The following is a 16,625-nucleotide window of genomic DNA, read 5'->3' on the forward strand; positions in this document are numbered from 1 at the left end:
TCTCATAACTTGTGACTAATTTTATTTAATTTGTTACACTTTAATTTTTCGTCTTCAGGGTTCCTTGGCTAATAGTTGATATAAATTTTGCGAATAACGCATGAACATTGTTAAAAAATTGTCGTATGAATTAATGCTTAACCTTTTAGGAAATTGAACTGATTCGGCTTGCCAATTTGAGATGAATAAGAATAAATCATTTGTCATGTCTGTCCAAAATAGTGTACTTACAGTACAAAACGTTAGGTTATCAAAGTTTTTATTTTTATATTAATTTTAAATATGGCATGTGGTCCTGTAGCTTTGTTGACGATTTTTCGCCATTGTTTTCAGAATGCCTAAAGTATGTGAGTCATCAATATTATGATGTTATTGTCTATTATACCTACTCAAAAACGTTATATAACCATAAATTAATATTTTCGTATAATTAACAAAAATAAATGCTGACCTGAACTTATTTTCACTAATTATATGCATTTCAACTTCAATTGAATGAGAAAAAGAAGAGATTTCTCTCCAACAGAGCAACAGATTGTTGTTAATTCAGAATTATGTTAATCTTTTCTCAATTCAAAAGTCATTATCGAAGAAATATACGACGAAACTCATGTATTAATTCCAGTTTTAAGAACTTGAATTCATTTGCATGACGCATTCGTCATTTCTTTTCTTAATCCATTGCTGGATTAGGTTGTCTCTGTTTTCTGGGACACTGATATAAAAATATTTTCAGAAATATTATATTGTGATTTATTTTGAGTAAAAATGTAACTTTTTTGAACTTATGAGCACAATTGTCAGGATAATCCTGGTTATCTATCAAAACTCCTTATTTTAATTCCATTTTATACTGATTCCAAAATTAAAGGCCCAAAATTCCTTGTGATCCATCCCTGTAATGAAGTCATTCGTTGTGTCGTCGTCGCAAAGAATCTAATCAGCAACATCGATAGATAACTAAATTGTTTTGTATATATAAATTTTTGTTGCTTTTATCTTGTCAAACTGGCAAAGTATATACACAGTATTGATATGGAAACGATATTGTGTTCCGTTCCGACCATGAATGCTCTTTTCACTTGAAGTCGTGGTATTTTACGGACTTAAGTTAATCAATCAGACTTGCTAACCTTTTCAGTCGTTTTCGGTGCTGTTAGCTTCTCACATCGTTATTCCGCATTGAGAAGAAGTCGGTTTAAATATATATTTTTTTAAGTTTGGAAGTGCATATACTATATACACAATTTTTAATTATGGATATCCAAGAAGTAGAACAACATCAAATCCTTGAGGAATATCAACATACTTTGCATGAATTGATTCCAAATGTAGGTACCAAAAAGCAAACGATTTGGATTTATGTTACTTTTTATTTTTTGGACTTTGATCGAATGCACAATTAATATCTATTTAATTGCATTTGATTGTGTATGTGTGTGTCATTTAAAAAGTGTTAATATCAAATTTCACACCGATATTGATTGGTTTTGCAATTAATTATAATTTATATACATTTTTTTTCTGGATTTTCAATGTAACCGAAGAAAAATGAAAATTATGAGATCAGATGAAAGATCGTTGCTACCGTCTTTTTGAAATTGATTCACAAAGTGCTACTGGTGTTACACACTCGAGTGTAGGGTAGAGTGCATATAGTTTGTGGTGCGTTGACACTATACCAGGCGTGTTGTTTAAAAGAAAACCGCAATTACAAAAAAATATAGATTCAAAAAAAGTAGTAATTTGTTGCTCAAGATCGTTAATTGATATGTTTTTAACTGACGTGTAGTTTTTTTTTGCCACATAGTTGTATTGGAGTGAAGTGTTTTTTCCCCTTTGCATGGTTATTTTTCTATGATTGCTATCAATGACTGTGCGTATATTAAACCAAAATAATATCGACAAATCAGATAACTGAAACTAACCGTCATATTTACTTTTAAAGCTTATCGATATCATAATGTTATCAATACAAAAAAATTATATGGAAGAATGTAGTTTATGTTCTTGTTCATGTGATTGTATATGTAGTATGTTTTTTTGGGTATTTCTAGAAACGTGATGTTTTGACATGACTCATGTTATCTTGATTAGAAATAGCTTTCGGATAAATTCAGATTTCCTGTTGGCGAATTTGACATTGTACAACAATTTTTTCAAATAATAAAAAAGAACATGGGAAAGTCTTAAATATTGGACAAAAGATTTAATCGAAGATTAAAATAATCTCCATTGCTACTTGCTACTTTGGCCATAATCGTTTAAGCATTGTTTGACTATTTTAAACATTTAACGGTTTGAAAGAGTTGTTTCCAAAATCCAAACCGACGGTGCTGACTTTTGTTCTAGTCTTGTATTCTTGGGTATATCCTTTCCAACACGACCTTTAGCAAAGCAATATTTTTATTGACTTGATAGTTTGCTTTTTGATATTAATCGTCTTTCGTATGAAATTCGTGGCCTTTTTTTTTTTTTGCACATTGAGTTTAGTACTCAAAAACTGCAGAACGATTCATAAGCCTCGTTGCAAGAGGCATAAAATAAGGAAGTTGACGGTTATTTAATAAGTATATTATGGTGAATCTCATGATGGTCAATTTCAGTCAAATAGCTTCGAGGCTGCATTTTTTGTATAAAAAGTGCTAATTTTTGAGGGAAAAAAGTATTTTGACAAACGTTCTTTTTCAATGTTGGTAAGGTAAGGTATTGCATTTTACATGTTTCAAGAACGTAAAAAACTGACAGACTTGTTAAGGCTCCGATTTGTAAAAAGTGGACAAAACGGCGGAACTTAACATTGAATTTAGTGCATCATCTGTTGCAAGTCATAATTTCGGTGTGTCTGTTAAAAAAACCTGTGGAGAACTGAATTTATCGCGGGAATCTATAAATTACCAAATATTTATGCCATTCTTTCATCAAAAACTTTGTTAGCTAAAGTTCCCTTTGCAGGAAGCTCGAGGAAGACAGCTTTGCATTATTTATGGGAAGATCGTACAGCATTTATCTCATAACAAAAATTAAAAAAAAAAATGAATTCTCAAAGAAACATATTGGTATGCTTCTTTCGTTCAAAAACAAAGTTTTATGGACCACATTCCCACAAATTTCTCTCAATGATCCATTAAACGCAAAGGAACTGTTAAAGCTCGGTAAAAATTTGGTCAAGTTAGTTCCAAAAGCGAAGAGCACAACAATATATCCCTTTGAGAATTCAATTTTTTTTAAATTTTTGTATTATGACGTAAATGCTGTTTTATCTTCCCATAAATATGGCAAAATTATCTTCTTCGAGCTTCCTGCAAAGGGAACTTTTGCTACCAAAGTTTTTGATGAAAGTATGGCATTTCCAAATTCAGGGATTTTGGACTCAGTCCCCGATTTAAAGTGAATTCCTCAAAATGCGTCTGTTTTTTTTAGTGCATTTTTTCATTTTTTGTCCATTCGTTTTAAATTTTGCATAGTATAATTATATTTTTGTGCCTTAATATTTGGTAATTTATAGATTCCCGCGATAAATTCAGTTCTCCACAGGTTTTTTTAACAGACACACCGAAATTATGACTTGCAACAGATGATGCACTAAATTCAATGTTAAGTTCCGCCGTTTTGTCCACTTTTTTACAAATCGGAGCCTTAACAAGTCTGTCAGTTTTTTACGTTCTTGAAACATGTAAAATGCAATACCTTACCTTACCAACATTGAAAAAGAACGTTTGTCAAAATACTTTTTTCCCTCAAAAATTAGCACTTTTTATACAAAAAATGCAGCCTCGAAGTATAATACCAACTATTTGACTGAAATTGACCATCATGAGATTCACCATAATATACTTATTAAATAACCGTCAACTTCCTTATTTTATGTTTAACCGTTACAGATTTTTCTCATCAGTAAGAAAAATGTTCATTTTGTCAAAATACTTTTTCCGACCGTTGTATATTGTTTTCAAATCATTCTTTCTTCAGTTTATCGTTAAATATTTGGCAAGGTCTACGGCTTGGACCTAATATATATTGATTTGCTGAAGTTTAATACTCAATAGAGATGAAAACCGAACATTAAGTTCATGGAATACAAGTTTTTACAAAATTTGATTAGGCTTTTTTCAGCTTTAGCATCTTTTTTTGTCAGTTTTGAGGTCATCCAAAACTGTGTTAACAATGCAATAAACTACACTATATTTTTGAACACCCATCGAGCTAAAATCTTTAAAAAGTTATACCTAATTCTTGTAGTTCGAAGTGCATTTAAGAATACATAATAGCTGATACTGACATTTATTTTTATTTCATTTTTGCAAAAATGTTTCACAACAATGTTTCACATCTCAACAAGTCTAAAAGATTGGATTGATTCCCCTATATAATCACATCTGCAGATTGTGTTTTGCCCCTTCGTTGCACTCTTCTTAACTTCATTGTGCCCTTTTTAAGGCGTGAACGGACTACTGTCTTGTTTTCTTACAAGGTGATGCATGCATTTGAAGCTGCTTGAATAACTATGAACTTAGAACTGCATTCAATGCAGCATGATTACCCTATAAGGTCTTAAAATCGTTAAAATCCATGAAAGTTTGCAGAGCCAATTTTTCAGTGTGATATTAAAATTTAACAATTAAATATTGGTGAACCAAAGAGTTGAAATCAAATCTTAACAAGGGCATATTTCAATTGGCCTTTTGGAATTTTCTAACCATTTGTTCTAAATATTTGCTCTATTAAGTTCATACAAAATATTTCCCTTGGTTCAATCGAACACAATTACTGAAAGAGGCCCCAGATGATTTTAATGTTAGGTCAGGTCTGCATGCATTTCTGATAATCTGCGTTTTGTGTAAACTGCGTCGCATTATAAACCTTATTTGAGTTAATTAAAAACTGGACCCTAGAATACAGATATGCGGCAAAGCAGAAGATTTCAAGATCAGTTTTTTTTTTTTATATTATTAACATAACTGAACTCGTAATGTGTTGGACTATCACATTCGAATTCAACCTATTTCACATAAAATGCTTTTTATTTAGTGTTTATGACGTTTTGCAAGGAAGTGACAAGCAATTTTATTTTTTAATTTTAATTGAAACCACTTATGTATTTAAATGTATTTAAAATACAAATTTATTGATACTGTTATAGAAACAAGTTTTAAATTCAATGAATTCGAACTGCATTAATTCATTATTCTCTGTATATTAAAATTTCAAATGTCATCAGATGTTATCTGCACACATTTTTTTAAAACTAAACAATGTTGCCAATTAAAAAGTTATAAAATGTTTCAATTTAAAAAGTTAAATGATGCTTCTCAAGGACAATTTTACCAAAATTTCGATTCAACTCTATCTTAAAAAAAAAAAAGAACAAACAATATAATTAGACTATTTCTACTTTTTGTCGATAAAAAAAACTGCTAAAATATAAAAAAAATTCTTATCATTCTCACCAACATTTGGAAATTATTTGTCGTTTTTTTTTTAATTTGCACATAAAAAACTCTTAACTTATCTTATCTTTCTTTTTTTATTATGAGAGTATGGTGTCATAAATTTAATGTTCGTAAAACATTTCTTACTTAAAAAAGGAAAACAATGTTATTCTTTGACTGCAAAATCTAAATTTTGAAAAATTTGTCATTGAAAACGAACTTAATATTAATCATAACATATTTTCTTGTAAAGAGATTAAAAATTCAATTAAAAGTCACATTGCGTCAAAAACACCAAGGTGTGTCATCTTGGTTGGACGTATGAAAAAGACTATTAATTTTAAAGTCCAGACACCATGATTCCCTATGACGTTAGCTATTAGCAAAATTAAAAGAAAAAAAAAGCCACACCCAAAACCCTTTACTTACTTTGCGATTGCAAATTGTATTTAAACCATCAGTTTATTATTGCAGACAGGGGAAATTCAGTGGAACAGAAGAAAATAAATATTATGTTACTCATACGCTCCGTTGTACCTACCTAACATTACTTTTTTTTTGTTATCTAAAAAAAAAAAAAACAAAACAAGTCTATTTTTGCTTATCAGATTTCCTTTTGGAAGCAAATATTTCAAGTGAACATTTTTATTACATTTTTGTTGATTAAAATGCAATAAAAAAAAGAGTATAATGTTCGGTAGTAACTGAATTCAATTGTTTGTTTGTACAGTTCTTACTTATGCCTTTTGCTGGTTTAAAACAGTTATGGTCTGTTTCAATCCTTATTTGTTCAATTTGTATGGCTCTTAAATAAAATTGATTTTGTTTGATAACACAATACACATAAATTTTAATTAAATTTTGAATTCCGAAAATGCAATTATTTTTTTTAAAGTAGCACATAATCATAATATCGTTAAAAATCCCCGTTTGCTTTAAAACTTTTCACGTTTAATATTTATATATAAACACAGCCAAAAAAAGGTTATGTGTTTCACCGGTATGTTTGTTTCATCATAGCTTCTAAACTACTTTTCGTAAATGTGGAAATGTTAGAAGCGTCTTGCTTGTGCCCTGATTATACTGGTCGTTAACGAAAATAGAGCTTGAAACAAACCATACTTTTATAAAAGATTTTTGTGTGCTGATTCCGTTTTTTGGTACTTTTGGCGTTGAATTTTATCACCATTACATTTTTTTTTGCAAAACTACTTATGCAATCCCCATTTCGTCTTTAATATGTATATCTTTTTTTTTTCAAAATAATTATTTTTTTAAAAGATACATACATATTTGATATAGAAATGTATGATATCTGAAAATATTGGTGGTTAAGGTAACTTATTGTTTTTTGAAGCATACTTGAAGTCAATAACAGTTTTCGACTTCTAATTTGGATAAAAAAAAAGTAAAATATTACCTAAAAATATATGTATATTAGGGTGTCCGTTATTTCCCAAAGTGACGTTTTCGGGGGTGACACCCCCCAGATCGAAAGTTTAGGGCCTAAATACGGGGAATTCAGCAAAAAAAATTTTTTTTGGGGTCATTAACCCGTGCCTCTAAGGTCATACTTTCTCCATACAAATTTGTATGGGAAATTTTTAACTCATACATAAAATTTTTTTTCTCTCGAGTTAAATCATCTATTTTTAAAATGTTTGTTGATTCTGGTTGGAAAATAGTTCCTTTAAAAGATTACATTCAAAATTTCCCGTTAAAAATTTTTTTTATATTTTATTTCGGTTTTTGAAATTATTAGCTGTTTTCGTAGTTTTTGCTTTCACCTATCACATAATTTTAAATGCAGTTTTATTGGTTTTTAATTCTTTTCAAATATTGCATTCAAAAATTTGTGTATAAATTAAAAATTTTAGTTTTTTTTTATTTTTTTTTGAAATTTTTGCCGTTTTTATACGTTTAAACTTATTTTTTTCGAAATACAAAAGATATGTTTACAATATTTTTATTGAATATTGTTTAAAAATTATTCACCTAAAAAATGACATCAAAAAAGTTGCAAACAAGAAAGGGTAAAGTATTTAATAATATTTATTTAATATAAAAACGGCAAAAATTTCAAAAAAAAAATAAAAAAAAATAAAAATTTTTGATTTATACACAAATTTTTGAATGCAATATTTGAAAAGAATTAAAAACCAATAAAACTGCATTTAAAATTATGTGATAGGTGAAAGCAAAAACTACGAAAACAGCTAATAATTTCAAAAACCGAAATAAAATATAAAAAAATTTTTTAACGGGAAATTTTGAATGTAATCTTTTAAAGGAACTATTTTCCAACCAGAATCAACAAACATTTTAAAAATAGATGATTTAACTCGAGAGAAAAAAAATTTTATGTATGAGTTAAAAATTTCCCATACAAATTTGTATGGGGAAAGCATGACCTTAGAGGCACGGGTTAATGACCCCAAAAAAATTTTTTTTTGCTAAATTCCCCGTATTTAGGCCCTAAACTTTCGATCTGGGGGGTGTCACCCCCGAAAACGTCACTTTGGGAAATAACGGACACCCTAATGTATATTTTATATCAAACGTCAAATAATATTTCATTCAAAATTCGTTTTTGGGACTTTAAAATGAAAATAGTGATAAGCAGAGATCAAAAACTAGACGTTATGGAATAAATCTGTAAACAGTTTTGAATTCAGCACACTCAAGTTAATCAAAATCACCTTGCAGAGTTCTTGCTCCCGACTTTTTTTTTTTGGTTTTTGGTGTTATTGGCTATGTGATATCGCATTAAATAGGATACAGCCCCTCTGAAGACAAAAGTCATTAACTATTTAAAAAAAAGGAATGTACAGCATCTCTGTGAATAATTTATAATGAACAAATTTCAAGCCCGACTATTCCAAAATCATCATAAGTATTAAACAAATAAACAAGCCATAACAAAAGTTTTTGAACATATTTTATATGTATTGTGAAACTGCAGAATTAGCTAGAGTCATGGGTTTCGAAACACATTCTTTGATTTAACTATATGTAAATCAGATTATAATGTATTTCACTTATGATAAACAAACCTACTTCTTGGTATTTATTTACTATGCCATTTTTAAAAGATTTTAAATAATTACTCATATAACGTCTGATTCATCGATAAATGTAAATTATTTGTATTTTAATGTGCTGCTGACACACTATTGAATTTTCGAAGAAATACCTTATTATTTCTTGGTATTTTGATTTTACAATCAATACGTAAAACTATATAGATGAGATCGAGACTGATATATTCAATCAAATGAATATTTCTCACACGTAGCAATGTGGGCACATCAATATTGCTGAACAATACTTATTATACTTAGTTACCTGACAATTAACACTGACTCATTACCATCGTCACAAGTCAAATATACTTGAAAAATGTATGCTTGCTTAAAATAAAGATTCAAAATCAACACGACGACACGGCAAACATTATTTGCTTCATTAGTTGTCATTGCAAGATCGTCATCGAAAAAAAATAATAAAAAGCATTTTAATCTTATTCAGAAATAAAATATAAATATTTACATAAAATGTATAGAAACAAAAAAAACAACTCATTTTTGCATATTTTTTAAAGTTTTTTTTTTTACGTTCTAAAAGTTGAGTGTTGAAGAATCAAAATGTAGTTTTTATAATTTTATTTGTAAGATCCAACAATGTTGATAAGTAAGTCTGTCAATTTAAAGCATGTTTCATGCATTTCAACAAGATACCTTGTGTCTGTGTTGTCATTCATCTGAAGACTGCATTTTTCTCTAGTGACACGATACGACGACTGATATTACGACGTTATTACGCCATTTTTTAAGATTTCCAACTAACTTTTTTGTATTATTAATTTCAAACTGTGTGTAATTTCAATCAAGAAAAATACACAATGAGAGAGTGGGAGGACAGCAAAATTCGAAATCAGTTATAATTGGTTGTGAAGTTTAAAAGTTGATGAAGTGAAGACAACAACAAAAACGAAAAAAACAAACAAAATAAAAGAAAAAAAAAACACATTTGAAATCATATTGAGAGTGCGAAAATAATTACTTTAACCGCACAGCCATATCGGATGTGAATTTCGTAATGACGAAGCGAGTAATGAATAACCGCTCTTAGCACTAAATGAATGTATTTAGGACAGGGAAGTTTTTTTTATTGTCAGTCTTTTTTTCTAGACTTTTAGAGGTTTCTGTTCTGTTTGATTCTTATTTTCAATCACTTACAATTAAACTGACATTATTGTACGTAATTACGTACATTGTCGAGATTATTTTAAGTATAGTAGGGCTGCCTACCTCCAAAATATTCTAGACTAGAACAACATTTAACTAAAAATCAGGCCTAATTTTCTTGTTACTAAATTTTAGAGCTATTTCATTCGGAATATCCGGTTTCCAATTTGCAACAATAGAAGGACCTACAATGTAGCGCCAATGTACAGGCAAGATCCTTTCACAAAATTAACCATACAAAAGTTTTATCGATACACAATTATTAAAAAAAAATGTGTAAAACCGACTGTTTTAGTTTGTTCACGATAAGCACTTAAAGAGCGACAATCTTTGTCTCTTTGACGAGAAAACATCCAGGAGCGATGATCTCCCTAACTCATTTTTCACATCTAGCTAAATTTTCGTTCAAAAAGTGTCATTGACTTAATATCTAATCTAGTCCCTAATGTTTCCTGAACGTGCCGAATCGTAATTGGGCCATAGCTATAAGCAACTATGACAAAAACCAAGGGGCACGGTAGTGCCCAGCCAAGTTCTCTATCAACTTTGGCACTACACCATTATTTCCTGGAAACAAATGAGGCCATTTTCGACCCCTCTTTAAATTTCATACCTAAGATGCCAGAAATTTCAAACTCGCTTCATTTGTTGAGCTGGTCAACCAAACTGCTTACAAAATATAGATATAGGACTTCAAAAATCACGAAAACCGTAACTGACTCACTGACAGATCATCAAAATTATGAAGAACTTTCCGCTATCGTAGAAACTTGTAGTTTAGCACGGTGATGGGTCTTGTGATGTTTACAATGGAACAAATTTTAAATTTTAGAATTTTAGTTAGGGGGCGTGTAACTGAACCATTTTCACTGAATTTTCACCAAATATTTAAATTCTACAGCAATATCTTGCAAAAAGTAGTGAAATCACAATAAAAACATTACTGAGCCAAGTTCACCTATGTTGAAATGATATTGCCACAAAAAGTACTGAGATATAAAAGTGTACCAAGTTCTAAAGTTTAGTTTCAAATTTGTATCAATACAATTTTGATTGTTTACTTGGCAATTTTTCAAATAACTTTAAAATTCGGTAATTAAAACAAAAATTGTCAAAAGTTTATTGATACAAAATTTGAAAACAAAATTTGAAAGAACTTGACACACTTTTACGTATCAGTACTTTTTGTGCAAACATAATTTCAACATAGGAGAACTTGGCTCTTTTTGAACAGTAGTGTTTTTGTTGTGATAAGAATTTCGGGATTTGAAGAAAGATATTCATTTCTAGGGTCGACAAGTTACTGCTCTAATCTTGGCTTTAAAGTACCTATAATAATAATTTTTAAAATACCACCGATTTTAAAACTAATTTGATATTTTCCTAATGACCTATAATTTTCTTACCAGTTAAATGCCTCCTTATGACTCCTCGTCGACATTTATTCCCCTTCACCCACTATTATTTTTTCCATCAATAAATTGTTTTTTCAATGACTTTGAACTTGAATGTTTCATTCCTCTATAATGCAGATACATTTTTTATGATTTTCATATTTACCGATTCAAAGTTTTATAATTTACTAATTTTGTATTGCATTTTTCTTATTTACAGATCGATACAAACAAAGATGGTTTCATTGACCTATCAGAACTTAAAGATGCTCTCGATCAAGTAGGCTTCAAATTAGCTGGCTATCAAGTACGTGAAATGATTGATGAATTCCGTAACAAACAGAGAACAACTCATGCAGGCAAATTAAATTTGGAAGAATTTGAAAGTCTATGTTTGGATTTGAAATCAAAAGATGTTGCGAGCACTTTCAAAACAGTTGTCTCGAAAAAAGAGAATCTTGAAACATTGGGTGGCATGTCATCGATCTCATCCGAAGGAACAACACATTCCGTTCGCCTCGAAGAACAATTGGCTTTCTCCGATTGGATAAATTCAAATTTAGGACATGATGTCGATTTGAAACATTTACTACCAATCGATCAGGAAGGCAAACATTTATATCTGTCCATTAAGGATGGTATCCTTTTGTGTAAAATCATCAATCACTCCTGCCCGGATACAATCGATGAACGTGCAATTAACAAAAAGAGCTTAACTGTCTACAGAGAATTTGAGAATTTAACTCTAGCTTTGGTGTCGTCACAAGCCATTGGTTGCAATATTGTTAATATCGATGCACATGATTTGGCGAAAGGAAAACCACATTTAGTTTTGGGATTATTGTGGCAAATCATTCGAATTGGTTTGTTCAGTCATATCACTTTGGATAGTTGTCCCGGTTTGGCTGGGCTATTGTTTGAGGATGAACGTTTGGAGGATTTGATGAAACTATCACCAGAGGCTATTTTGTTGCGTTGGGTTAATCATCATTTGGAGAAGGCTGGTATCTCAAGACGCTGCACCAATTTCCAGAGTGACATTGTTGATTCGGAAATCTATACACATTTGTTGAAACAAATTGCACCAAATGACTCGGGAGTTACTGTGGAAGCTTTGAGAGTAAGTTATTTGGACCCATATCTGTTAATATTGATGTACTAATTGTTTATTAATCTTTTTTAGGAATCCGATTTATCATCTAGAGCTGAGATTATGTTGCAGCAAGCTGCAAAATTGAATTGCCGCAGTTTCTTGACACCACAGGATGTTGTCAATGGAGTTTATAAATTGAATTTAGCTTTTGTTGCCAATTTGTTTAACAATCATCCTGGCTTGGATAAGCCCGAAGAAATTGAAGGTCTTCAGACAATCGAAGAAACACGAGAAGAAAAAAGTAATTAGTATTTTCTTATTCATGAAATTCTTTTCTAACATATTTTTATGTATTTTTTTCAGCTTACAGAAATTGGATGAATTCTATGGGTGTTGCCCCACATGTCAATTGGTTATATTCAGATTTAGCTGATGGTCTAGTGATATTCCAGCTATTCGACATCATTAAACCAGGCATTGTCAATTGGAGCAAAGTCCACAAAAGATTTACTCCACGAAAGAAGTTTATGGAAAAGCTAGAGAATTGCAATTATGCAGTTGAATTGGGAAAACAATTGAAGTTTTCTTTGGTTGGAATTGCTGGACAGGATTTGAATGATGGAAATGCTACCTTGACATTAGGTAAGTTCATAAAAAAAAAAAAAAAAAAAAATACTGTGTGATACTCAAAATGTACGCTGACAGAGACCTCTCAGATTTTTTAGAGCTTGTTGTACTGATTACAAAACGGTATTTGAAAATTCCATAAAACTCCCAAAATCTGAACGATGTGTGGATCTTCCTTCCATATCGTTCAAAATTTTTTTCCCAGTCAATTTTCAACAGATTAAAAAAATATACCTCGTTTGGTGTAGAAATAAATATTATATTAAAAAAAAAAAAACAAAAAAAAACGTTCTTGCCCTTAGTCAGGATTTTGGGGGTGTTAAGGAATTTTTTACAAATCGTTTTGTAATCAAAAAAAGTTTTGAATGATGTAATCTTATGTATTCCTTCCCGGTTAAATCATTACACCAGTTTAAAAAAAAAATTTGGCACCAAGTGCCTTTATACTTAGGACTTATGTGAAGAAATAGGCCGTTATAGATTTAAAACCAAAAAACTCGAAAATCTTAACTTAAAAAAATGTTTATGGAAGGTTTAGGATTTCGAGAAATGATTTTTTAAAGTTTTTTATGTTCATATAAAATTGATTATATTGGCGTGTTATATTGTATATTGTATAAATAGGTAAGAAGTAAAAAAATGTGCTAACTTAAACAAAAAATCCAAGAAATAGCATAAAAAACGTCTAAAAATGTGTTTTACTATTTTGGTACTTTTTGGTCTTTGTTTTAAATTTAAAAAAAAAAATGTTTTCATTGAATATGAACAATCCAGGAGAGAACATCTTTTTGACATAAATTTAGCTAAATTTCTAACTTATATACAGTTTTGAAAATGAAAATTCTATAAACGCTTATTGTGTCCGACATTTGTAAACCACCATTTTGAATAAATAAAAGCTGGAAGATTTTTCGTATTTCTCATACTTATATGCTTCAAAAAATTTCATGACTTTTCGTATATAAATAAAGCACCACTGTGCGGCGAGGAGAATGATGAATAGTCAAAGCCGTCTTGACCGACAGATTTTTAAATCTTCAGTGAATTCATGACTTACACTTCAACTTAATTTTTACTTTTTATTTGGTAAAAATATTAATTTATCAAATGGTATATAAAAATGACAAAATATCGTAAAAATAGGAATTTTGCATTATTTCGACAAGTTTCAAAACGCCAGAAGTCCGGAAGTTCTTACCTAATTTGAAATTTTTGTTTCTACTTAATATTTAGCTCATAAAAGAGTTGGCCATTTTCGACCCCCCTCTAACTTCCACACCAAAGACGCTAGAAATTTCAAACTCGCTACATTTATTGAGCTTGTCAAAACCAAACTCCTCACAAAATTTCAGCCTTTTACGATGAGTAGTTTCTGAGATATAGGGCTTCAAAAATCGCAAAAACCGTAACTGACTGACTGACTCACTCACTCACTCACTCACTGACAGATCATCAAAATTATGGAGAACTTCCCGTTAACGTAGAAACTTGAAATTTTACACGGTGATAGGGCTTGTGGTGTATACAAAGGGAAAAATCGAAAATTTGAGATTTTCAATTCAGGGGGCGTGGCATCCGCCCATTTCCGCTGAATTTTCATTAAATATAATATAGCACTTCTGATTATCGTAGAATCTTGAAATTTGGTAGAATGGTAGAGATGGTAGTTTATACAAAGGAAAAAAATTAAAATTTGAGAATTTCAGCCAGGGGGCGTGGCATCCGCCCATTTCCGCTGAATTTTCATTAAATATAATATAGCACTTCTGATTATCGTAGAATCTTGAAATTTTATAGAATGGTAGAGATGGTAGTTTATACAAAGAAAAAAATTTAAAGTTTGAGAATTTAAGACAGGGGGCGTGGCAAACGCCCATTTTCACTGAATTTTCATCAAACATAGAGATTTTCAATTCTACAGCCATACCTACCTTGCAAAAAGTAGTGAAATCACAACAAAAACATTACTGTTAAAAAAGGAGCCAAGTTCTCCTATGTTTAAATTATGCTGGCACAAAAAGTACTGAGATGTAAAAGTGTACCAAGTTCTAAATTTTGGGTTCAAATTCGTATCAATAAAATTTTGATTGTTTACTTGGCAATTTTTGAAATAACTTTAAAAATCGGTAATTAAAAGAAAAATTGTCAAGAGAACAATCAAAATTTTATTGATACGAATTTGAACCCAAACTTTAGAACTTGGTACACTTTTACATCTCAGTACTTTTTGTGCCAGCATAATTTAAACATAGGAGAACTTGGCTCCTTTTTTAACAGTAATGTTTTTGTTGTGATCTTTATCTTTGGATGCAACAAATGAAATAAAAAACACTTACTCATCTTTTTATTACCCTATGTTTCGTCGGTTTCTCTCCAGGTTTTTATTTTTATTTGTTTTTAATTGTGAAAATTCAATTTTAGTAGGTACATTTTAATTAATGTTGTTGAATTTGATTTCAAAAATAATGGCGCAAATTAATAAACGATTTAATTCGAAACTAAAACCGATTTCGTATGATAGTAGTCTTAAAGTATGCTTTGTTTAAATTAAAGACATATTTTTCTTAAAACCATCCTCTTGCTGTAAAAACAGCCAATCCTCATTTTATCTTTTTAGTATCATACCTACTAAGAAATCTGTGAGAGGATTTTACTTTCTTCTCTCGAAAAATGTACTGGAAATTAAAAATGTCTTAGTAATTTGCCAAAAGTTAGAGGATGGCTTTAAAGTTAACATTATGTCACTAATGTAACTAATGTTAACTAATGTTTACTAATGTAATGTTTATTCCCTTTAAAATCTCATAAATTTAGTTTTGAATATTGTTTCAACTAAATACTAAACATGTATGTATCATTTTTCTTTCTAGCTCTAATTTGGCAACTTATGCGCGCCTACACCCTCTCGGTTCTTTCACGCCTAGCCAACACTGGCAATCCAATAATTGAAAAAGAAATTGTCACATGGGTGAATGAGAAACTTGCCGCTGGTGGCAAGCAAACAAGTTTAAGAAACTTTAACGATTCCGCAATTGCTGATGGCAAGATTGTAATTGATTTGATTGATTCAATTAAACAGGGAAGCATCAACTATGATTTGGTGCGACACGCTAATACCGAAGAGGTAATTTTTCATAAAAAAATATAAATTTCCATATTTTTGACTAACTAATTTGTAATCTTGCAGGACAACCTTGCCAATGCAAAATACGCAATTTCAATGGCCCGTAAAATTGGTGCCCGCGTTTATGCCCTGCCCGAGGATATCACCGAAGTGAAACCAAAAATGGTGATGACTGTATTTGCTTGTCTTATGGCCATGGATTACATTCCAAATATGGATAGTGTACAAAACAACATTAACAGCAATTAAGTGAAAGTTCCAAACAAAACAAAAATAAGAAAAACAAAAAACAAAGCAATACATGTATTTTTTATTGTAATCTTTAAACAAAATTAAGAAAAAAGAGAAACAAATTCACTTCAATATTGTTTAAGTCAAAAAATTAGAGAGAAAATCAATATTCTCGTCCATATTTACTTAAATTTATTATTCATTTGCGGACTTGCTCCATATTGTATCTTACTTCCTACCTACCAAGAGGGAATTGGTATTCCTATGGAACAAGCCAAGCCAAAATAAAAAATTAAAGAAAAAAACAAACATCAATTTTAAACAAACACTTTTTATTTTGTATTTGTTTTAGTATTTTATTTACTTTTTTGTTTAAATTTTTTTTTTAAGAAATGAAAAAAAAAATGTAACCTAATTTTATGTAGGTGCTGTAATTATTATTATAATTTTATATATATATAATTATAAATATATATT

General features: G+C 30.1%; 1 protein-coding gene across 3 annotated transcripts in view; it reads left to right on the forward strand.

Moving 5' to 3' along the window:
• LOC129908293 (plastin-3) overlaps positions 1-16,191 on the forward strand; it is a 57,549-nt gene extending 41,358 nt beyond the window's left edge. For 2 of the 3 annotated variants that reach the window (XM_055984699.1, XM_055984701.1), the window contains exons 2-6: positions 11,294-12,193; positions 12,257-12,467; positions 12,530-12,808; positions 15,664-15,917; positions 15,981-16,191. In XM_055984699.1, coding sequence (XP_055840674.1) covers positions 11,294-12,193; positions 12,257-12,467; positions 12,530-12,808; positions 15,664-15,917; positions 15,981-16,166 — 1,830 coding nt within the window. In that variant the 3' untranslated portion in view covers positions 16,167-16,191. Of the gene's footprint in view, positions 1-1,100; positions 1,332-11,293; positions 12,194-12,256; positions 12,468-12,529; positions 12,809-15,663; positions 15,918-15,980 lie in introns of those variants that run through there. The other variant, XM_055984700.1, reaches the window with a different exon arrangement.
• The last annotated feature ends 434 nt before the right edge of the window (positions 16,192-16,625 follow it).

This window comes from Episyrphus balteatus, chromosome 2, assembly GCF_945859705.1.
Source record: "Episyrphus balteatus chromosome 2, idEpiBalt1.1, whole genome shotgun sequence".
Lineage (NCBI taxonomy): Eukaryota > Metazoa > Arthropoda > Insecta > Diptera > Syrphidae > Episyrphus > Episyrphus balteatus.